This window comes from Octopus bimaculoides, chromosome 23 (genome assembly GCF_046866305.1).
Source record: "Octopus bimaculoides isolate indiv1 chromosome 23, ASM4686630v1, whole genome shotgun sequence".
Lineage (NCBI taxonomy): Eukaryota > Metazoa > Mollusca > Cephalopoda > Octopoda > Octopodidae > Octopus > Octopus bimaculoides.
The window spans coordinates 33924046-33948529 of NC_142950.1; the positions used below are offsets into that span (position 1 = coordinate 33924046).

Consider the following 24484-nt stretch of genomic DNA (forward strand, 5'->3'; position numbering starts at 1 on the left):
CAACACTCAATCAAATTTCTATCCATCCATCTACACATTCATCTTCTCCGCCCATTATTCTCGGAAGGACTGTGGGCATAGAGTACTCAGGCATCTCCTCCATATATGCCCATCACCTAAGGGAGTGCAATGGACGGAACATCCTCCCTCACTATTCAATGGTGCTCCCTCAGATTTACAGTGATACATTTCTTTTGAAACTCCACTTTAGCATCATTACAAATTAGTACCCAACCAGAATATTCTGAAGTACCTCCAGGCTGGCGGAATCTTTACCACGCCGGGCAAAATCTAGCGGCATTTCGTCTGTTTTAACGTTCTGAGTTCAACTTCCAGCGAGGTCGACTTTGCTTTCATCCTTTCGGGGTTGATAAAATAAATACTAGTTGAACAATGGGGTCGATGTAATCAACTCACCTCGTCCCCCGAAATTGCTGGCCTTGTGCCAAAATTTGAAACTACTATCTCTCTGAAAGTTCTTTAATCCTTACGTCATTAATATCTGCTACTACGGCTTCTGCTCTGGATGGTTATATATATAAATATATATATATATATATATATATATATATATATATATATATATATATATATATATATATATATATAAAACAAAGGATGTGTGTGTGTGTAATACGTATGCATTTCTACAGTTTTCAACCGAGTTTCATCAAACGTTACGTATACATCACTTATGTGCCAAGGATGGTCATGCACTATAACATTTTGTCCAGAGCTCCCGTGTGAAGCGAGAAACAGGGGGGGGGGGGGGGGAAATGTGTTCCACGTGGGTTTTTCTCTAAAAACTGCAATTCTCAACCGATTCTATCCCTTTGACTTCTGCACTTTATATCCGATTCTTTCCCTTTTTCTCTCTCTCTCTGATTATTTCTCTTCTCACTCTGCCTCTCTGTAAAAGTTCCTCTCTTAAAGACGATGTCTATTTCTTTCACACACACTCTCTCTCTCTCTCTCTTTCTTTATCTGACACACAATAACTTCTCTCTACACATTGGCTTTCGTGTATTTCTATTAGACGTGCGTAAAAATCTCTTTTGTTACGATCTTTCTACGTCTTTCTCTCACTAGTTATAGATCTCTTCTCTTTCCTTCTCTCCACTCTCACCATCTGTCAATGTTCTTTCTCTTTAATTCTATGCATGTTTCTTTCACTCTCTCTCCTCTCTCTTTCTCCCTCCCTCTCTCTTTCTCTCTCTATCACTCCCTCTCTCTCTATCACTCTTTCTCTTTCTCTCTTTAACTGACACAATATATTTTGTCTACACGTTATCTTCCGCATATTTCAAATAGTCTTGCGTTAAAATCTATGTCGTTACGTTTTTTGTAAATTCTGACTGAAAAATAACTTAGTTATTTCACATTTTTATTTATCCAGTGTGTCTAAATTCAGTTTTGCCACATCGGCCTAAAGACCGACTTTATTCGAAATTCAGTTTCAAATCATCTGGCTGAAAAATTGATTTCAGCTTAAATAATCGCTTACATTCCGTAGATTGACTGTATGTAAAGATTTGTTGGGAAAACGCTTTTCCAAGTTGTTGGGGACTGGATTTCCGGAAAATTCACACTACTCGACATTTTCCCCCTCATAACTTTATGCCCAAGATTTCGTTCTTGAAATCATCTTATCACAGAGCCAAATTTATAAGACTGATAAAATTACCACTTGAGTTTTTATTGGTTAGTTTCAGCCAATAACTTTTATGTTTACTCTTCGACAAACAACTTGTTGAGGTTTCGTTATCACAATAGAAATAACATTCCAAATGGACACGCACGCGTACTACACCCATGCAGGCCTGGACTTCAAGTGGCATAACTACAGATTTATACCCTTCCCCTGACCATCTTACCTCATAACTTCCAGAAAAATGGATACTTTTAGCGAAATTTTCAACATGATGACTATTTATCCCTATCTCCCCTACATATCTGTCACTCTTGCGCCCTCTCTCCTCATACTAACCCACTCATATTGGAGGACGTTCTAAAAAGTTCCTGGCTTTGGGTAAAAGAAAATACAGGAGGATCAGTTAATTATGATTTTATTCGACATATTCCTGTTTTAGGTCCGCACACCCATTGCAGCGGTCCTTCCCTAACCTTAACCTTAACCCGAAAACTAAGACTAACCTTAAACACTGACCCTAACTCTAAACCCTAAACCCTAACCTTAAACCCTAACCCTAAACACCGGGTGTGCATATTCTTTACCTTCGCTCAAAATCTGTGTGTAATTACTCATACAAAATTATCCTGCTACAAGTCTGGCTGTTATTTAAATTTCTGTAGAAGCACAGAGAACATTCCAAAGAGAATACGCATGCGTACGCACACACCCAGATTTGAAGTGGCATATCTACAGATCTGTACCCCACCCGAATTTGTTGCCTCATAACTTCATTAATATCCGCAACTAAGTTTTCTGCGCTGGATGGTTATCAATATGTATATAAAACAATTTATGTTTGTGTGTGTAATACGTATGCATTTCTACAGTTTTCAACCGAATTTCACCAAACGTTACACACACATCACTTATGTAAAGTGGTTAGTGTTCGGAAGGGAGGGGAGGAGGCGGAGGTAGAGGAGGCAGAGGGGGGATGATGATGATGATAATGATGATGGTCATGCACTAGAACATTTTGCCCAGAGCTCCTCTGTGAAGCGAAAAACAGGGAAAAAAGGTATTCCACGCGGGTTTTTCTCTAAAAACTGTAATTTTCAAGCGATTCTCTCCCTTTGACTTCTACGGTTTCCATCCAATGCTCTCCCTTTTCTCTCGTTCTCCCTCTCCCCCCTTTCTCTCTCTCTCTCTCTCTTTATCTGACGCACAATAACTTCTCTCTACACATTGGCTTCCGTGTATTTCTATTAGTCGTGCATGAAAATCTCTTTTGTTACGGTCTTTCTACGTTCTCACTTCAAAATAACTCAGTTATTTTCCACTTTCGTTCACCCAGAATGTTGAAATTCAGTTTCGCCACAATTTGCCTGAAAATTGACTTCACAGTATTTCAATTTTGTCGTGCGTCAATACCTTTGGCTTCACTCTCATTTTTCCACCGATTCTCTCCCTTTGACTTCTGCAATTTTCATCCGAATCTTTCCCTCTTCTCTCACTGTTTCTTTATCGCTTCTCTTTCCTTCTCTCCACTCTCACTATCTATCACTGTTCCTCTCTATAATTGTATGTCTGTTTCTTTCACTCACTCTTCCTCTCCCTCTCTCTCTCTCCCTTCCTCTCCCCCTCGTTCTCTCCCTCTCTTTAACTGACATACAATAACTTCTCTCAGCAAATTGGCCTCCGCGTATTTCAAATAGTCTTGCGTTAAAATCTATGAGATAATGTTCTTCAGCTGTTGCACCAACATGAACAGCTTACTATAAAATTTCACCGGAGATAGATTAGCAAAATAAGGTTGGAATAAAAGCGGGGGGGGGGGGGAGGGTCTTAAAAATTGATAAGTGTAGGGTGTGGAAAAAATCTGAGATAAAAGCAGCAATGGGGGGGGGAAAGAAACGTGGTGGGGGAATCTGAAAAATTAATAAGTGGAGGAGTGCGATTATGCAAGACTTCAGAGTACCTATAGATGGCTGAACAAAAAGTAAAAAGAACTATCGAGCCGCTATTCTCCGGATTGAGAGCTCACAGCTCCGGTGCTACGAATCTTTGATTAAAATGTAGCAGAGAAGAGTCGCAAGATAGATACTTCAAGCTAGAAGACCTGGGTGTTGACCAAGAATCAGATGGTTAGTTGCTTCAGACTGAATCTAGGGAGGCAGGTCCGTCGCCAAACTTTGGTGCTTGGGGGTGCTTCAGAATAGTCTGGTTGGGTACTAATCTAATATGATAAATGTGAAAACTAATTTCTGTGTGTCAGTGTGTCACACTTTGACCCCCACCTCGCTATTCAATGACACTTCTTCGTGCTGGGGTGACAGTAATAGTATGTATAGAGACGGTGAGGGTGATGGCGAAGACAGACAGACAGAGAAAAAGAAAGAGAGACAATGAAAGAGAGACAATGAAAGAGAGACAATGAAATTTAGGGAGAGTTGATGATGTTTTATTAAAAGTAGTAGTGTAACAATGAAAGTAATAATAAGAGAGAGAGAGTTGGGTATATGAGAGAAAGATGGAGATGATGTACAACTTTCCTGGACAGAAATTCCTGTGGCCAACAAACTGAACGAACTACTGAACACTATCATTTTTGCTTTATTTTTTTGCTTTCTTTAATACATACATTTTATATTTTTTATTTTATATGTATGTGTGTATACATATATACATGTACATACACTCGTACGCGCATACACATACGTGCGCGCACATGCACACGCACGCGCACACGCACACACACAAAATACACTTGAATTGAAGTACAGTTTCCCCAAGTGTGTCAGTGTGTCACACTTTTTCAACTTTACTCCTAGAGGCCGTATCCCAATATATCATACCATTTTGGAATCAGGCTGACTCTGTGAATAAATTATAAACATTCCGGGCCGAATCCGAACCTGCAATCCTGAAATAAATCGCGCTCTCTGTATGTCTTTCGCTTTTATGAGGTCGTTTCCCTGTTTCTCTCCAACACTTTTTACGAAAAAGGCCGATCTTTGGTAAAGATCGACGAAGACACTTTTTACGGAAAAGGCCGATATTTAGGACTCGTACCGTAAGATCGCCCAAGTCAGAGATCTTCCCGTTTCGGCGGCTTTTACGCTAGTTTCTAATAATGCTAAAGTGGAGTTTCGAAATAAGGGTATCACTGTAAACTCGAAGGAGCACCATTGAATAGTGAAGGGGGGAAGTGCTGTCCAGTGCACCCCCTTAGGTGATGGGCATATATGGAAGAGATGCTTGGGAACTCTATGCCCACAGCCCTTCCGAGAATAATGGGCAGAGAAGATGGATGTGTGGATGGGTGGATAGAAATTTGATTGAGTGTTGATTTGATTTAAATGTGGGTGAAAGAGAAAGCGATTAGAAGTCTCGAGTTGTTATTAACCAATATTTCAGTCGCAACAAGAAGACCAGTTGGGTGTCAATAGTTGCGAATTGGCATCCCGAGATGGGATTATGCACCAGTTGGTATCATCTGTTGGGCATATCTACAGATGAATACCCCGCCGACTTTGTTGCCCGGCAAATTTTTACATAAACTCAATCTACAGGAACTAAGCGATTATTTGTTGAAAGTTTCGTTAAAAGCATCAATTTTTTTGAAAGTTATGAGGCAACAAAGCAGGCGGTGGGTATACGTATGTAGTTATGCCATCTGTTGTCCATACGATCTAAGTTCAAATACCACTAAGGTTGTCTTTACCTTTTTTTTTTTTTTTGTCGACCCCGGGTCCACAAAATAAAGTATCTACTGAGCACTGAGATTCGTGTAATCAACTTATCACCTCCCCTCAAAACCGATGGCCTTGAGCCAAAATTTGAAAGAATATATATTGTTGGAGTCAGCTTATTTCAAAATATCATGAGTTATATGAGATTTCAGTCGAGTAATTAAGTAGGGAGGAGGGGAGCGCATACATACATACATACATGCATGCATACACCCCCACCCCCCACACACACATACATATACATACATATATCGTATATGGTTAGCACTCCTTTCGTTCCTGACGTTATAAAGTACTGCGTTGTTTGACAATGTTTTATTTATCGCGTAGACGCAGCTGTACAAGTCAGTAGTTACGACTAACAGTATATATCGCCGCCCTCTATTAGCGACAGGCTGTGTTTTAAAGTCAACGTGCTCTTTCTCTCCCTATATATATATATATATATATATCTATATAATATATATTTATATACATCATATACATTTTACGATGGATGTATTCCTTGGAAAATGGATAGAAATCAAAGAAGATGTGGAATCTTACCGTCAATTTATAGACAAAATTGGTATTATGCTATTTTGGTTTATTCTCTATTTTTATATGAATGAATTTTGTATCGCCTTGAAATGTCTTTCTCTGTGAATGTGTGTGTGCGTGCGTGTGTATTTCTGTATCGGTGGATGCCGGGTTATAATGTACCGTTTCACTTTGTTCCTTTGGACTTGCCCCCATGATCGATTGGTGAGTTTTTTTTTTCCACACTCCTATCCTTAGTTATCCGACTCTTGGTGTAATTAGATCACCAGTTGTCAGTTATCTTTTCCGACCACTAGTTGCCCTTTTAAAAAATGTTTACAACTTCAAGTCTAAAGCTCTGTGTGTGTGTGTGTGTGTATTCTCTTAGGAATGTTATTCTTGTTTCTTCAAAATATTAAATAACAGCCAGACTAGTAGCAGGATAATTTTGGATAAGTAATTATACACGGATTTTTTACACTTACAAGAAAATCTTTATACACTTATGAAATTTTCAGTGGTGAACCAAACACCAACTATTTTTTTGTGGAAAAGACACTTGATTAGACCAAATGGTAGAATCGAAGATCTCGTGAACCTTCTCATTAATAAACTGCATCGTTTCGAAGATTCTGGCTTGTAAAAGTTTGAAAGTTTGTGTTGTCCCATATCAAACATTCATTATATGAAAAATTGTCATTTTAATGATTGTAGCATCTAAATGTAGCAACATCGCAAGCTAGATGTGAACAAATTTGATTTTTATGTTTAATAAATTATTTACCCCTTCTTAATCATTTTGCTCCTTCTAAAAATGTTCCTCTCGACATCAACTAACAAAGAATAAAACGAAAAAACGATAAAACAACCTATTACTAAAGTTTTCGTTTTTCTTGTGCGATTGTGGGACAGCAACTACGATGCACACAGATATTTATATATGATTCAGTTATAGGGATTTTGAGGCGCTTTTTGTCACGTGCCCCTGTCGCCCGATTTTATGCCCTAGATTTCTGTCCCCGCAAGAAATTCCTTTATCACATAACCAAATTAACAAGACTGATAAAATTACATGACTTCAGTTTTTATTGGTTCGTTTCAACCAATACTTTCGGTGTGTTTGCTTTTCAAGAAACTGTTGGGGTCTCGTTTTCACAATAGAAATGAACTGTTTTCTATCGCAGTCAATGAAGTAAAAAAAAACAAATCAACAAGATTCCACGGCATTTTTTCTTTTACTTTTATTAGTTTCAGTCATTTGACTGCGGCCATGCCTTTAGTCGAGCAAATCGACCCCGGGACTTATTCTTTGTAAACCTAGTACTTATTATATCGATCGCTTTTTGCCGAACTGCTATATTACGAAGACGTAAATACACCAGCATCGGTTGTCAAGTGATGTTGGGGAGACAAACACACACATACATTACATACATACATGCACGACAGGCTTCTTTCAGTTTCCGTCTACCAAATCCACTCACAAGGCTTTGGTTGACCTGGGGCTATGGTAGAAGACACTTGTCCAAGGTGTTACACAGTGGGACTGAACCCAGGACTATTTGCACTGAAAGGCATCTTTTCAATGGAAAGGTTTTTCAGTTCCTGTAACTTGGCCATTTGTCCTTCAGTGTCTGTGACAGAGCAATCAACCTTGAAATTGCTCTTGTGGGTTAAATCTGCAAGTGTGGCTGTGTGGTAAGAAGTTTGCTTCCCAATTACAAGAGTTCCAGGTTCAGTCCCAATATGTGGCAACTTAGGTAAGTACCTTCTGCTATAATCCTGGGCTGATCAAAACCAGGTGAGTGGATTTGGTAGATGGAAACCGAAAGAAGCCCATCGAAACATAAGAAACTTTCTCACCTTCCCGAGCGTTAAACTAATACATCTGTTTACTGTTTACACACCTGTCTTTGTGTTTTGTTTTTCTGTAAATTTCAAATATATATATATATATATATATATGTTTGTGCTTGTCTCCACCACATAAGAACTGGTGTTGGTTTGTTTATGTCTCCTGTAACTTAGCAGATCAGCAAAAGAGACCAAAGGAATAAGTATCGTGCTTAAAAAAAAATAAGTTGATCAATTTGAATAAAAACCCTTGAAGGTGTTGCCCCAGCATGGCCATAGTTCAGTGACTGAAACAAGTAAAAAAATAAAAGATGTATTATATGTTTGTCTGCATCTGAAATAAGAAAACAAATTGGGAACACAAAACACAAACACAATGCTACACAAACATGCTTTGTTCATCCTATGTGAATATTTGCAAATTTCTCCTTGTTTTTTTGTATAAAGTACTACTGGTTCGTCCAGTACTCTACAATAGAAAAACAGGTTCTGATTAAAAAGTGTGAGTTCAATGGACAATGAAAATAATGACATCTTGTTTCAAAACAGGGAAAACTATTAAACAATTCTGCTTTGCTTGTAAAATTAGTTAGGGAACACAACCTAAGTCAATACAAATTCCTTTCTACTAAAGGCACAAGGCCTGAAATTTGTGGGGAGGGGGTTAAGTCAATAACATTGACCCCAGTACTCAGCTGATGTGAATTTGAACTCTGAACATGAAGATGGGTGGGTGAAATACCGCTAAGCATTTTGCCTGGCATGATAACGGTTCTGAAATATGGAATGCAAAACACAACCTTGGATTCAGACAGAAAGACAACTGAAGCTACAGCTTGGTCTAAACAGGGCTGTGTGGTTAGAAGTTATTATTATTATTATTGTAGGAGAGTAGTGTAGAGGGAATCAGGTAAAATGGGTTGGGGTGGGAGAACACAACTTCCTATGTCAAAGTTTTAGAAGACAAAGAAGAGAGAAATAGGGGATAGATCACTACATTGCTGTATGTTAATTGCCTGTCAGTTAGATAAATGGTCTTTGTGAGGATACAATAAAAAAAATGGGGTGTGTGTAGGAGCTTCTTAATATTTGGCGTATAATATTCTAATTTGATTCTCATACCAACAACTTCCAAAACATTAACCTTTTCACTGCATAAGTTTTATATAGCCATTCAAAACTCATTATCCTTAGCAGCAGACAGCAGTTTTATATCCCAATCCCTCTGTTGTTGAGGAATGTCATGTTTGAAACTATATTCCGTTAAGAGTCAAGTTTATTCTGGCAACGTGACTTGTTGAAAATACCAATCCTATGTTTTGGAAGATATTTGACATGATTACTGAAATAACCTTGAAATTTAATTTTACAGTTAAAGGATTAAGGGACCTCGCCAAACCTGTGATCAAAGACATTCCAACAATGGCTGTCCTACTTTTTTTCCAGAAAAACTATATTCGGGACCACAATATCCAATGTCTCCTATTTTAACCCTTTTGCTTCAGAAGTCAGATATATCCACTCAAAAGTTCATTACTCTTTACTGCAGAAAGCAATTTTGTATCTTAGTCTGTCTTTTGTTAAAGAATGTCATGTTTGTAACTATTTTCTGTTGAAATGTGCCAAGTTTAGTGAGGCAGCGTGACCTGCATAAAATACCAATCCTATAGTTAACATCGTTACTGAGAATAACCATGAAATATAATTTTGCAGTTATAGGGTTAGAGGGTGATAAATAAGCAGAATGACAAAATACTTTGTGATCTCTGTTTTCTCTACTTTTTATTAATTTTATTGCTTTTTCCTCTACATGAAATTTTGTCATGTTTTACAGGGGTTCCAAAAGAAATAGCAGAGAAAATTTTAAAATATACAGGATTTTTTGAATTGCAAGAAGATGGCGATCTGTTTAAAGCAACTACGGGCTATGTAGAAGATCCTAGTTTAACTAGAACATATCGTTTTAAGATGAATGAAACTTTCACTGATACAGATAATTTTGGACAAAAATTTACAGTGAGTTAATTTGTTAATTTTTTTGGTACCTTATATTATTTTCTTCCACTTTTATTTATTCCTCTCATGCACACACTTGGATGTAAACTTCCTTATAAAACAACTGCAGGAGAATTACTTAGCTGAGAGGAAACCATTTTAATGACCAGTGAGGAAACTATGTGTGGATGAGTGGTTTGTGAGGGCTGTACAAGCCATGTACAGATATACAATAAATAAAGTGAGACTCACTAACAAATTCAGTGATGGATTTATCAGGAAGGTAGGTGTCCTTCAAGACTGAGTCATCCATTCATCAGTCGTAGAGGCCATTACAGAGGAGTTTAAAACTGGCTGTCCATGGGAATTCCTGTAGTTCTCATAGCTAAATCTATAGTGGAATTAGAAAGGTAATTCCAGGCATGGAAACTAAACCTCAACCCATAAGTCTTCAAGGTAAAGTTTGCTAAGTATGACAGAAATGTTTGTGATTAGGACAGAAGACAGGACACTGGCACCATCACGAAAGTGGTCCTGCTTGATATCCGGAAAGAGTATAGGTATGAAGTCCAGATGCTGTACTAAGGACAGAGAAAGGGTGTAGCGGAATCACAGATTGACCAACAGAGAAAGTAAGGTTTGAATGTGAAAGATGCGCTGAAGCAATAAGTACAACGAGCACACTGGAAATAGATTCCCTTAAGTGGAGAATAAAAATACTCTCTCTCTCTCTCTCTCTATCTCTCTCTCTCTCTCTCTCTCTCTCTCTCTCAGTTCAAATTCCACCAATGTCAACTTTTCCTTTCGTCCCTTTAGAATGAATAAAATAACATACCAGTCAGACACTGGGGCCAACGGTATCCCACTACTTTCAGGTTTTGTACTTCTGTATGAGGCTATTAATTCCCATTCCCTTTTTTCTTTTCCTTCCTATTTTCCTACAGAAAGTATTGCTTCCTCAAATTCTGTCATTCTATTTTCCAGTTGGTTTGTAAAGTTGAAGGTGGCAAATGCTATGATAAATGCACAAATTACTATAATCAAGCAACGATTGAGAGTGTCCGAGAAGTTGTTGGAGATACATTGATAGTGGTGAGTATTTTTACCTCTTCTCTATTATTTGTTTCATTGGAGTGTGGCCATGCTGGGTCTATGTCTGGAAAGGTTTCATTTGAATGAATCAACCCCAATATTTTCTTTGTAACTCTTTAGCATTTAAACCAGTCATATCCAGCCCAAATATTCTATTTGTTTTATGTTCAAACTGGTTATATCTGGCCTCTCACACCTACCCTACAATGTTATTCTGAAAATAAAAAAACAATCACAACATTGAAATCTCAAAGCCACATGATAATGCAGGGTTAATTGAAAACGATATGAATGAATAAGTATTACATTTGACAGAGTGATCTGAATACTAAAGGGTTAAACTTGGTATTTGTTCTGTCAGTCTCTTTTGCTGAACTGCCAAGTCATGGGGATGTAAACAAACAAACATTGGTTTTCAAGTGGTAGAGGAGGGGATAAACACAAACACAGATATCACCTGGCCTCTCACATCTACCCTGCAAAGTCATTCTAGAAATAAGCAATTACTTTATCAAAATCTTGAAGCTATGAGATAATGCATGACTCATTCAAAACAGCATGGATAAATTAGCATTACATTTGACAGATTAATCTGAATACTCGTAGGATCCATAGAAATTCCACAGAATGAAAGAGATTAAGAAAAGCTATTTAAGAAAGAAAGAAAGAATGGTGCTGCTTTGGCATGTGATCTACAAGGGAGATAACTCTACTGCCCTATATGTCAACCAGCTCTTTGCCTCCCTCTTCAACTAACCATGTGACTCATTTGACCTTATTATACATCTTTCTCTACTTCTTCCTCACTTCTTTCTTCTCTACTAACACACACTCTCTCTCTCTCTCTCTCTTTCTCTCTCTCTCTCTCTCTCTCTCTCTCTCTCTCTCTCTCTCTCTCTCTCTCACTACACCTATACCTCTCTAACTAACTAAAGTATAACAGGCGAACGAACAAGCAGATTATTATATAGAAGGTTAAATAGTGGATATGAAAATTACATACGAATGTAGCAATTTAATATCTACTCTTAGTTTAAACTGTTTTGCTTCTGTGATATTGCTTGGGAGTTTAATGAAATAGGCAGGATCCTAAATGTCCCTGTTTTTTTAATTAATGATCATGTTTATATGTAAAAAAAAAAATCATATATTTGTGTGTGTGTACATATTTATATATGTACAGTTTTGTATTTGAAATATGTTTAAAGGAAATAGGTGTATTTCATTTTAATTTTCTGTTATTTACAGACAACGACTTGTGATGGACAGACAATGGTTTCAAAATTCAAAAAACAATAAATATTAAGAAGGAAATGAAATTTGCAAAAGTGCACTGGCAAATATCAACATAATAATAATAACAATAAAAGCATAATAATAATAATAATAATAATAATAATAATAATATTAATAATAATAGGAATTTCTAACTGGAGGGTTGATTAAAATAACCCAAGTATTTTGCTGATAAATATTGCAATAATCTGGAAGACTGGAAGACAAAATCACATTTGGCTGGATTTAAATTGGAAAGAGAAAATAATGGAATTAAATACTGTAAGACCATTTTGTTAGCTGTTCTGGTGATTCTAACAACATCAACAATAACAATTGTAATATTAGCATTCAAGTCTTCTTAAATAAAAAAAACAAACAATTAAATTGTTAATTATATGGACTTTTGTTTATTTTCTTTACATTGTTTTAATTTTTCTTCTTGTTTGCTGACTAGAATGGTATTTATAAATTTCTTTTATTACCTCCGCCTTAGCGAAGGTGGAAGTGTTGTTTGTCTGTGGAGAAGATATCTCAAGAACTGCTGGATGGATTCAGATGAAACTTTCAGGGATGTTTGGCCTCTTGACTGGTATGAACTGATTAGATTTTGGGATCGATCTGGTGCCAGACAAGGATTCTGGATTATTTTCCCTGTTTTTTTATTTAACTTTTGAGAGTGGTCAGGTTCATTTTTAGTATTCTTCTTTGTGAGAGCAGTCGAGTTTATTTCAGATATTCTTATTTTTAAAATCATCTCTGGCTAATCATTGAGAGGAAGTTGGTGTTGCCTTGGTGGAGGTTTGCACTCTCTGAGTGCTCTTGTTTTAATTGTTAGCAGCTTGAAGTACACAAACTCATTAAACTTTTCTGTCTTCCTGTCAGTGCCAATCTATGGAAACATGGTGCAGCATCTTCCATTCCAAAATCACAGATTCTTCCAACTACCAAACCTCTATCACCTTTACCCCGATAAAGATGGTCATGAACAACTTTCTCCTTCAACATCTTATATAACCTCTCTCTCTCTCTCTCTCTCTCCCTTCCTCTCTCTCTCTCTCTCTCTCCCCCTCTCTCTCTTTGTCAGTCTTCAGTTTCCATTAGCATCCAATTTACCAAAGACTTTCTCTTCTACATCACACTGCAGCGGTTTCTGTCAAGTAGTTGGTTACCAGGATGGAATTGTGGACTGGTTCAGGTGCTTGGGCCTTTTGGGAAGAAATTTCTTCCTGAACTCCTTCAAGACCTCCACAAAGTACTCTTTGTTGACTGTCAGGCCTGAGGGAACCCAGTGGATGTAGATGATTCTTTGGCTGTTGAAAAAGGGAATCATCATTAACTTCCCAGTGAACTTCCATAGCCTGGTTTCTTGTACCAGTGTAGAACAGATGCTCAGTTAATCCATAAGCAGTCTGGAGCATTTCATAAGTTTCTGTGGCATTTTCGCCCAGTTTAACACAAAACTTTTTTTCCATAATGGGCTTCCATATTGTCATCACATCGTGACTGCATTCTGAAACCAAATGTTTAGCAGCATGGATTCAAAGTACTGCTATTGTTGTCTCCCACGATCTGGAATGACAAAAGCTGGCTGGTCAGCTCATTAGATGTATAGTAATGATTATTTCTACTCTAGGCACAAGTCCATAAAAATTTTGGCTGGAAGGGGGCTAGTCGATTATATTGACCCTGGTGTGTAACTGGTACTTATTTCATCGACTCCAAAAGGGTGAAAGGCAAAGCTGACCTCGGCAGAATTTGAACTCAGAACATAGTGGCAGACGAAATACCACTAAGCATTTTGTCCAACATGCTAACGTTTCTTATTTTTTTATTGCCCACAAGGGGCTAAACATAGAGGGGACAAACAAGGACAGACAAAGGAATTAAGTCGATTACATCGACCCCAGTGTGTAACTGGTACTTTATTTATTGACCCCGAAAGGATGAAAGGCAAAGTTGACCTCGGCAGAATTTGAACTCAGAATGTAACGGCAGACGAAATACCACTAAGCATTTCGCCCGGCGTGCTAACGTTTCTGCCAGCTCACCACCTTTGGAACCGTCAGTATTGTAACCAATGGAATGCCAGTCTTTTTTCCTATGACAGCCACTGTTCCTTCTCAGACAAACTTAATATATTTATAAAGAACAAAACTATCACTAATTCTCCAAAAGCAAAATAGGATTGGAACTTGTTATTAGTTTAAGACAGATTAAAGTGGTGGTGCTCAACCAGGGTCCATATGATCTTGGGGGGGGGGGAGGGGCCCATGTAACATTTTGTTGCTAAAATTTCATCATCATCATTTAATGTCTGTTGTCCATGCTGGTGTGTTTATGTCCCCGTAACTTAGCGGTTCGGCAAAAGAAATCGATAGAATAAGTACTAGGCTTCCAAAGAATAAGTCCTGGGGTCGATTTGCTCCACTAAAGATGGTGCTCCAGCATGGCCACAGTCAAATGACTGAAACAAGTAAAAGAGTAAAAGAGATAGATCGTTTTCATCATTTGTTAACATCTACTTTTCCATGCTTGCATGGATCAGATGGAAGTTGTTGAGGCAGATTTCCTAGAAGACTGAATGCTTACCCTGTCACCAACCTTCATCTGTTTCCAGGTAAGACATTATTTACTCATGAACAGACATATTTTTACTGCTGGCTTTCGGGGTCAATAAATTAAGTACCACAGATCTATATTTAAGAGATGAAGAATTATGTACATTATTTACAATTGACAGATATTTGTCCTCATCTTGTTTGTTGACACAACGTTTCAGCTGATATATCATCCAGCCTTCATCAGGTGTCTTGGGGAAATTTCGAACCTGGGTTCTCATTCCTAAGGTATTTTTCAATGTTGTTATTATTATTATTATTATTCAGGTCACTGCTTGGAATCGAACTTGGAATCTTGGGGTTAGTATCCCGCGCTCTTAACCACTATACCCACGGGCATATGGCGTAGTGTTTGGTAGAATCAGTGATTTTTGGGGGGATGGGACTCACTGCACCATGTTTCCATAGATCAGGATAGACAGGAAGATGGAAAAGTTTAATGAGTTAGAGAACTTCTCATCTTTAACAATTAAAATAAAATGAATTTATAAATACGGTTCTCGTTAACAAACAAGAAGAAAAATCAAAATAATATAAATAAAATTTGAAAAAAACTCATATAATTCACAATTTAATTGCTTCTTTTATTCAAAGTGACATGATGTTGATTTGTTTTTAGAATCAACAAAACAGCAAACAAAATGGTCTTGCAGTATTTTATTCCATTATTTTCTCTTTCCAGTTTAAATCCTGCCAGATCTGGTTTTGTCGTTCATTTTTCTGGATTATTGGAATATGTGTCAATAAAATACTTGGATTTTGGATTATTTTAGTTAACTGTCCAATTCGAAATTTCTACACTATGTTGGTGTTTGCAAATGTTTTTTTCCAATTTCATTTTCTCCTTAATTCTTATCCTCTTTTGAATTTTGAAACCACTGATGTCCCATCACAAGATGTTGTCTGTAAAAAAACAGAAGATTAAAATGAAACGCATCTCTTTTCAGTTACATATTTCAAATACAAAACTAGATAAAGCTACAACATAGATTTTCTGGACACAGACAGTCCCAAACCTGCTGTAATCCACATTGGTCTACAACAGGGGCCGACTGAGAGTATTAAGGGCCCTCGAGCATAACTGTATACCAGGCCCCTTACCATTGATTTAATAGTTAACCCTGAGCGGTTCCTTCCCCTGGAGGGAAAATTCCCCCTCCTTATATTACTCAGCAAACTTCCTTTCTCTCTCTCTCTTACTCCAAAAGCAACTGTAGGTGGCAGCACCAACAGCCGCTAGTCAAAATTCCCACAAGTATATATATATATATATATATATATATATACACACACACATAAATACACACATACACATAAGCATATATATGTATAGGTATATATATATATATATATATATATATATATGTATGTATGTATGTGTATATGTGTGTGTGTGTATACACATGAATACACACACACACACACACACACACACACACAAGCAATTATTGATAAATACTTACCACAACCATTGTGTCTCCCACAACTTCTCGGACATTCTCAATTTCTGCTCGATTATAAGATTCAGTCAATTTATCATACCATTTGTTACCTTCAACTTTACAAACCAACTGGAAAATTATAATGACAGAATATTAACATTGTGGGTATGATACTTTCTGTAAGGAAATAGGAGGAGAACAAAATAATACAGCGGTCATCAGATGAGGCTGAATGGAAAAAGTATGGCCTGGGCTCTTTGCTAATGGAGGCCTGAAAACCCCACATCTGATTTATGGGTTTCAGAAGTGTAGTAAAAATATGGAACAAAATTCATGGATTAAAGAGCGTAGACCAAAACCAAAACAAACAAGGTTTGCTCTTAAGTACATTGGAATTACCATGAAATACACGTTTAATTTTTCAAACTAAAATATCATTATCATCATCATCATTGTTTAATGTCCGCCTTCCATGCTAGCATGGGTTGGACGATTTGACTGAGGACTGGCGAACCAGATGGCTTCTGGCAATAATCACGCTTTGCTTAGAGACAAAAAAAACTGTAGGTTGACTTATACCCCAAGATAACTTTAGAGGGCCAAGCATTCCATATTAAATGTCACAGAATTTAGGAAAATAATGACAACGTTTGAATAATTTATATTACATAATTACACCATATATTACATCAACTTGTATGTTGGAAAATACAATCCATTGACTAGTATGTCATGATTCAGGTAGCTTAAAATCCACCCCAGTTGGCTAATATACAATTGTGCTTATGAGGGCAAGGTGTGAAAATTTCCTTTTTAAAGTACAGATGGGCCCCTGGAAGGAAGGAGATTTTCAATTTGATTTTTTATCCTACTAAACTCATATACATACATACAAAAATACGTGTGTGTATGTGTGCGTGTGTGTGTATGCATAGTGGATGAGAAAATATAACAGAAAAGTAGAGAGAAAATGATAACAAAATTATAAAAAGTTTAACTGACCGTAAATTTTTGTCCATAAAAATCTGTATCAGAGAAGGTTTCATTCATCTTAAAATGATAGGATTTATTGTAAGCAGGATCGTCGACAAAGCCTGTAGTCATTTTAAACAGATCACCATCTTTTACAGTTTCCAGAAAACCTGTATTGGACATCTTTTTATCAATTACTTCCTTCGGAAAGTCTGCAAAATATGGTAAAATTTCATGTAAAGGAAAGCAATGAAATAAGATTAAAAAAATCCAAAAAAAAAAAAATCAAACCAAAAGATAAATAGTTTGAGAAGCTGATAAATCAACTTGGGATTAAAATTGTGTTGAGGGGAGATCTGCCAATAGTTGCTGAGAGAAATGATTTTATTAATCTAAAGTGCAGGCGTGGCTGCATGGTAAGAAGTTTGCTTCCCAGTCACATGTTTCCAGGTTCAATCCCACTGTGTAGCATCTTGAGTAAGTGTCTTCTTCTAAAACGTAGGGCCAACCTAAGCCTTGTGAGTGGATTTGGTAGACGGAGACTGAAAGAAGCCCATTGTATATATATATATATATATATATATATATATATATATATATACATATATATATATATGTTTGTGTGTCTGTGTTTGTCCCCCACACCATCGCTTAACAAACAATGTTGGAGTGTTTATGTCCCCTTAACTTAACGGTTTGGCAAAAGAGACCGATAGAAAAAGTACTAAGTTTGACTGTGGCCATGCTGGAGCACCGCCTTTAGTCGAGCAAGTCAGCCCCAGGACTTATTCTTTGTAAGCCTAGTACTTATTCTATCGTCCCTTTTGCCGAACCGCTAAGTTACGGGGACAAATGAAAAATTTCTGTTTTTGTCAGAGCAGCAGTTGCTAGTGTCAATCAAATTGGCTTCAATTCACAGCACCTTTTCACATTTAAGGCTGCACTATTTAACAGATATCTGCAGAAGATTTGATCACAGCAACCTAACGAACTAATGGTACAATTTGTATGACATTTCAAAAAGGGTGTATTTAACATTTTCCTTTGTTTGCTAATTGCTAGTAATATCTTATCACAGCTACAAAGTGTTGTAAAGGAGGTGGTATGAGGGTTATATTAAGATTTTGGTCAGTGTAAAGTTCATGAAGTATGTTGAAGAGATAACAAGACTAAAATATGTACAGGGTTGCCAAGGTAATTAAAATAATATCAGTAATTGGTTAATGTTACTTTTCCCTCATCAAAAAAATAATTGAAGTAAATAAAACAAGAGCACTCAGAGGGTGCAAACCTCTGCCAAGGCAACACCAATGTCCTTTCAATGATTAGCCAGAGATGATTTTTAAGATGAGAATATCTGAAATAAACTCAACTGCTCTCACAAACAAGAATACTAAAACTGAAAAATAATCCAGAATCCTTGTCTGGTACCAGATCGATTGCAAAATTTAATCAGTTCATGCCAGTCACGAGGCCAAACATCCTTGAAAGTTTCATCCGAATCCATCCAGCAGTTCTTGAGATATCTTGTCCACGGACAAACACACAAACACAACTGAAAACAATACCTCCGCCTTCGCTAAGGCAAAGGTAATGAATTAAGGTAAATAACTCAAATGGAATTAATAACATGGATTTACAATTATGGAGTTATAGAAAGATAATGCTAACTTGATTAATATTTTGATAAATGAATGCAGTACATATTAAATAAATGAAGAATTATATCTTCAAAAAATTATCTCACTTGCAAATATTTATAAGATGACCATCCACAATGATTTCATCAACACTTTAGCATTCAGGTTTCTCTGTCAAATTTAATGCTTCTTTATTGACATTAATCATGGACATTAATCATGGATTATCTCTTAGCTTTGGGGTTTCAGAGTAGTCATTGCTTATTGTTAGAATGATATTGTGGGATAGGTGTGAGAGGCCAGATCTGGCCAGATTGAACATAAAACAGGTAGGATATTTGGGCTGGATATGCTTTAAATGTTAAAGGGTTAAATATATCATAGAAGTGCTTATGTATTTATTTTTTCTTTCATATAATCTTCATATATATATATATATATATATATATATATGAAAAATAATAAGCTTGCATTTATGCACTTTGCTTATTGATAGCTGCAAGTCAAGGACAAACCAAAGAGTCATTGTACCAAATCAAATGACTAATATATTCTAGTCACACACAACACAAGTATGTTCTTGAATCACAAGACTGTTTAAGTGGGGGAAAACTTTGCATTGGTGAGCTATAACCAGTAGAAATAGCAGCCACATCACCCCAACCACAGATATGCACACACACACACACACATACACACACATAAAATATACTGTCTAATGTATGTAAAATCAACTAAAGTCAACCATCACCCTCATGTGAGCATACACATACACATAGACATACAAACCCCAGACATACAGCCATGCAAACCATAATCACACATAACCACACAAACACACGTATACACACACACACACTCATGTGCATGCACACATACACATGCATGCACGTAGGCACACACAGACCACACACATGCACACATAGACACATACATGTGCACATGCACACATATGCATGCACTCATATGCACATGCATACACACACACACACACACACACACACACACACACACATTCACATTTCCACTCACACAACCAACAAACTACATCCATGCATTTTTATGCTTTTATGTTCCTGGTGGCACAGTGTGTCCTTGAGCAAGACACTTTATTTCATGTTGCTCCAGTCCACTCAATTAGTAAAAACAAGCGGCGCCTGCATTTGAAAGGGCCAGCTTTGTCACATCCTGTGTTGTACTAAATCTCCCCCAAAACCAAGTTAAGGATACACACACCTGTGGAGTACTCAATCACTTGCACATTAATTTCACCAGCAGACTGTTCTGTCGATCGGATCGACTGGAACCCACGTCATCATAACTGACAGAGATCCCAGTATGTTATATTAGCCACAACAAAAACAAACAAATGAAAATATAAAGAGAAACAATAAAAACAAAATGCAATGAAGCACCACAAACACATTCACTGGCTTGGCAACATATTCATAATATTTAACAATATAACATTAAAATCAATTGGAGAAATCGAAGCTGGTAAAAGGTTATAGTAAGGAGATGAAAATTTTCTGATACAAGCTCTAAGAGATATACACTTCATCAGAAATAGAAACAAATTCATGCAATAAAAAAAAAGGGAATAAATAAGCCAATATAAGATAATACCCAGTGTCTCCATAAATTTGCGCTTGGTTTCCACATCTTCTTTGATTTCCACCCATTTTCCAAGAAATTGTTCCATAGTTATTATTTTTTATTATATGATATATAAATATATATGTATGTATATATATATATACAGAGAGAGAGAACCCTGTTGTTTTGTCAGAGTGACAATAATGAACACTATGTATCAGTTGTTGATTCAATTGCTTTTATACCAGCTTCTATGGAATATATAAAACTTATCAAGCTTCTTCAGGCATTTATAATTATGATGATGGAGAATAACAGGGTGTAACCACACACAATTAATATCACTTCTCGTTCATTATACACCCCGACTGTTTTTTATTTTTATTTTCACACACACACACACACACATATATATATGTATGTATATTATTTTGTTTTTACTTTTTCTTTCCCTCTCCTTCTTTCTCTAAGTGCTGTTAATTACTTGAATCACATATTTTAGATCAACTGACTAAAACAAGAAGTAACAATAAAGTTAATAGAGTGTGCACACAAGAGAAATACATAATTTCTTTCTAAATATTCTCAATACCATTATATATATATATTTCGCTTTTTCTCTCTCTCCCTCTCCCTTTCTGCTTAATTATTCAATTCACTTAACTAATTCATGTTACACCTGATAAGCAAGCAGACTCCAACAACAGATAATTTGAATTATGCTGAAGTTCTAACTGAAAATCAAACCATGTGGAACTAACAAACCCTGGTTTGGAGGCACAATAGACTGTGCTGGTCCACAAAAGACCCCGGCCCAATGGCCAGGACCTTTTAACTTTTAAAGAGGTTCACGCTATTACACCGTTTAAACATCCCCACTCTTCCCTTTACATAATGTCACTATTTGCTAGAGGGAACAGATGAAAAAGATTCGCAGCTAGATATTTCATGGGTTCAAATTTCATGGTTAACAGACTGGGGTAGCTACCCAACTAACTGGTGCATAATCCCATAACTTCATCCCATCCAATTCTTGATTTCAAGGGCACAAGGTAGCATTGGAGCCCTCTGGGCAAAGTAATGTTCTTGAGCTCCTACATTTATTTACTAACAACAAGCCTTTAGCATACATAAATTAGCATTGGGACCCTAAACAGTATGGGTCCTGGCCTTTAGACTGGCACTGCCTAACAGACATCATTGCAAGGATAGAATTTCAAGAGGCCAACTCACAATCATTGACACCCAACAGATTTTTTTTTACTGGTATTGAAGTATTGGGTGAGAATAAACCAAGACCTTTAGTCTCTTTCTCTTCCACCCCTCCCCACACCACCACCTATAATTAAATTTTAATGAAATTTAACACCACCCAAATTCGCAAGGTAAGTCTTTCTTACTAACCAAAGACAAAAAAAAAAAATAAATAAAAATTTTGTGACAGTGTAGTACTCAGATGATGTGTAATTTTGTAGGTGAGGCATGTAAGTAGGAGGTCTGCATTTAACACATCTTCTGTTAAACAGACAGAAATAAATAGGTAGATGGTTAAATGGATGGATATATGGATGGATAACTGTATAATTTTGTGATTAGAATAAAATGAAGCTTTGTTCAGTTTAATTTGTCATTCAGTGTGATGGCATGTGAATGGTATGCTAATTGAGCCGGCATAACAGTTTGTATGGGAAAAAAATGAACTTCAACGAAGCATTCTTATGAATATAGGACAGGTTATAGGGTCTAGAAAATTTGTTACTAATTGAAGAATTTGTGGGGATGAAGATAATGGCAGTTAAGGGTATTTGCTGTGATGGCAGAGTATGTATGTATGTAGCTTTTATATTCTGTATATTCTGATTAACAATGAAAGAAGAGAAAAGGAAAGCAATAAAAGAGAATGGTAAGTTAATTATTTGTGAATAACTGTTGCAGAATCCTTTTTATTGGGGACTCACAGAATACAAAATATGTGGTGCATCACTTGAAAGATAAGCAATGGAGTCAATTGTCCGTGAGAAATGTGGGTGAATTATAGAAGATAAATTTTTTTAACAAAGTGTTTAAAAAATAAAGAGCCACATTGTGATGCTAAGCAGTTAAGCATGAAACAGTAAGTGATTATGACATGAAACTAAGCATGTTAATATATAATTTGGTGAGATAGTGTGGAGGCGCAATGGCCCAGTGTTTAGGGCAGAGGATTCACAGTCGTAGGATCATGGTTTCGATTCCCAGACTGGGCATTGTGAGTGTTTATTGAGTGAAACCACCTAAAACTCCACGAGGCTCCGGCAGGGGAGGGTGGTGAACCCTACTGTACTCTTTCACCACAACTTTCTTCTTGTTTCTGTTGTACCTGAATTTCAAAGGGCCAGTCTTGTCACACTCTGTGTCATGCTGAATTTCCCTGAGAACTACATTATGGGTACACATGTCTGTGGAGTGCTCAGCCACTTGCACGTTAATTTCACAAGCAGGCTGTTCTGTCGATCGGATCAACTGGAACCCTCGACGTCGTAAGCGATGGAGTGCCACGGGTAGTGAGATAGTATAGGAGTGATTTATATATGCATATCAAGAGATGTATGGATGTGCTCCCTGATTGGCACCCATGCCAGTGGCACGGAAAAAGCACCATTCAAGAGTGGCTGATGCCAGTGCCACCTGACTGGCACCCATGCCAGAGGCATTGAAGAAAACATCGCTCATGTTCACCTTATGACAGGTGAACATTAAGCCATAAAATTTGTCTATGGAAAGGACAAGCATCATTTATTACAACAACATACTTCCCATTCACCTATTAGATTTCATCTCCCACCTCTCTCTCTTTATATATATACATATATATATACACACAAAGAAGTGCTGAAAAGTTTCTGGCTTTGGGTAAAAGAAAATACAGAAGCATCAGTTAATTATGATTTTATTGAACATATTCCCCTCTCAGATTCACACACTTACTGCAGTGGTCCTTCAGGTTTTCTAAGCCCTGTAAAAGATCTCAGAAGCTGCTAATAGGGTCATAAAATCTTCACTTCTATTTAATGAAGCAAATGGCTACAAAAACCTGTTGCTAATATCTGACTTAAAAACTGACTGATAAAATGGCCAATTATCCTGTCTAAGTAAAATAACATTCCCTTTCCCAAGGCAATTCTTGGTACCCATTTGTTTATACCATGTAAATGTGTTCATGTGGACACACCCAACATGGTATGCTGCACTTAACATGAAATCTATGGTCTTTCAAAGTCATCTTGGTGCATAAGTTGACCTACCTTTTATTATTTTTTTTTGGCTGTACATTTTGGTCTAAAAAATTCAATTTGTATGCCAGGACATGAGGTGTATACATAAGACAGAAAGGTATGATTTGGAAGAGATTTAGCTGTTATTTCTAACAGGTCCAGCAACTATGTAGAGATTTCCTTCATTGTCTCATACATTATTTTCCAGCATATAAGGCAATGTATTATATAGTATAAATGTGTAGTATAAACAAACACTGTCACTATCTTTCTGAATCTTGCTGTGGCATTTCACAAGGAATTTTTGATCTTCCAAAGTCATTTTGGTGCATAAATTGACCTACCATTTTTTTGGCTGTAAATTTTGGTCAAAAAAATTCAACTTGTATGCCAGTAAATAAGATATATATACATATATAAGACAGAAGGGTACAACTTGAAAGAAATTTAGTTGCTATTTCTAACAAGTCTATCAACCAAATGGAGGTTTCTTTCATTAGGTCATGCATACATATCGTATTTTCCAGCATACAAGTCAATGTAGTTATATAATGTAAATATTATCGCTATCTTTCCAAATCCTGTTGCGTTTTGCTTGGAACTTTCAGTTCTCTAAATTCGTCTTAGTGTATAAGTTGACCAAATATTTTTGGTTGTAAATTTTGGTCTGAAAAATTTGACTTGCATGCCAGAAAATATGGCGTTTTTCTGATCTTTCATCAGCCCATTTTGTTGTTAACTTGGAAGACATTAAAGATGTCAGCCACACCAAAGAGAACCAAGTAATATCCCTAGGAAATATGTCTAATGCAATGCTCTAAGAAACAACATGACAATCCAAT

General features: G+C 36.7%; 2 protein-coding genes and 1 long non-coding RNA gene across 3 annotated transcripts; 2 read left to right on the forward strand and 1 right to left on the reverse strand.

The window, feature by feature from the left end:
• The first annotated feature begins 5699 nt into the window (after positions 1-5699).
• Positions 5700-12293, forward strand: LOC106876951 (fatty acid-binding protein 2, liver). Its single transcript, XM_014925721.3, has 4 exons — positions 5700-5950; positions 9590-9771; positions 10735-10842; positions 12091-12293. Exons 1-4 carry the CDS (start codon positions 5875-5877, stop codon positions 12139-12141), a joined length of 417 nt encoding a protein of 138 aa, XP_014781207.1. The 5' UTR covers positions 5700-5874; the 3' UTR covers positions 12142-12293.
• A 2305-nt stretch (positions 12294-14598) lies between these two features.
• Positions 14599-15510, forward strand: LOC128250634 (uncharacterized). The gene is made up of 2 exons (XR_008266664.2): positions 14599-14737; positions 15421-15510. It is a non-coding gene; the product is annotated as an uncharacterized LOC128250634 (long non-coding RNA).
• LOC106876954 (uncharacterized) lies at positions 15299-20622 on the reverse strand. The gene is made up of 4 exons (XM_014925723.3): positions 20419-20622; positions 17183-17364; positions 16202-16309; positions 15299-15641 (listed from the first exon to the last, which is right to left on the reverse strand). Exons 1-4 carry the CDS (start codon positions 20492-20494, stop codon positions 15591-15593), a joined length of 417 nt encoding a protein of 138 aa, XP_014781209.1. The 5' UTR covers positions 20495-20622; the 3' UTR covers positions 15299-15590.
• Positions 20623-24484: the final 3862 nt, after the last annotated feature.

Excerpts from the sequence above, each read along its gene's own strand:
- LOC106876951 (XM_014925721.3), top strand. The coding sequence starts at position 5,875 with ATGGATGTATTCCTTGGAAAATGGATAGAAATCAAAGAAGATGTGGAA. Across the intron at positions 9,772-10,734 it reads ATTTTGGACAAAAATTTACA|TTGGTTTGTAAAGTTGAAGG; the intron begins GTGAGTTAATTT and ends TCTATTTTCCAG. Across the intron at positions 10,843-12,090 it reads TTGGAGATACATTGATAGTG|ACAACGACTTGTGATGGACA; the intron begins GTGAGTATTTTT and ends TGTTATTTACAG.
- LOC106876954 (XM_014925723.3), bottom strand. The coding sequence starts at position 20,494 with ATGGAACAATTTCTTGGAAAATGGGTGGAAATCAAAGAAGATGTGGAA. Across the intron at positions 17,365-20,418 it reads CAAATTTATGGAGACACTGG|ACTTTCCGAAGGAAGTAATT; the intron begins GTATTATCTTAT and ends CATATTTTGCAG. Across the intron at positions 16,310-17,182 it reads TTTATGGACAAAAATTTACG|TTGGTTTGTAAAGTTGAAGG; the intron begins GTCAGTTAAACT and ends ATAATTTTCCAG.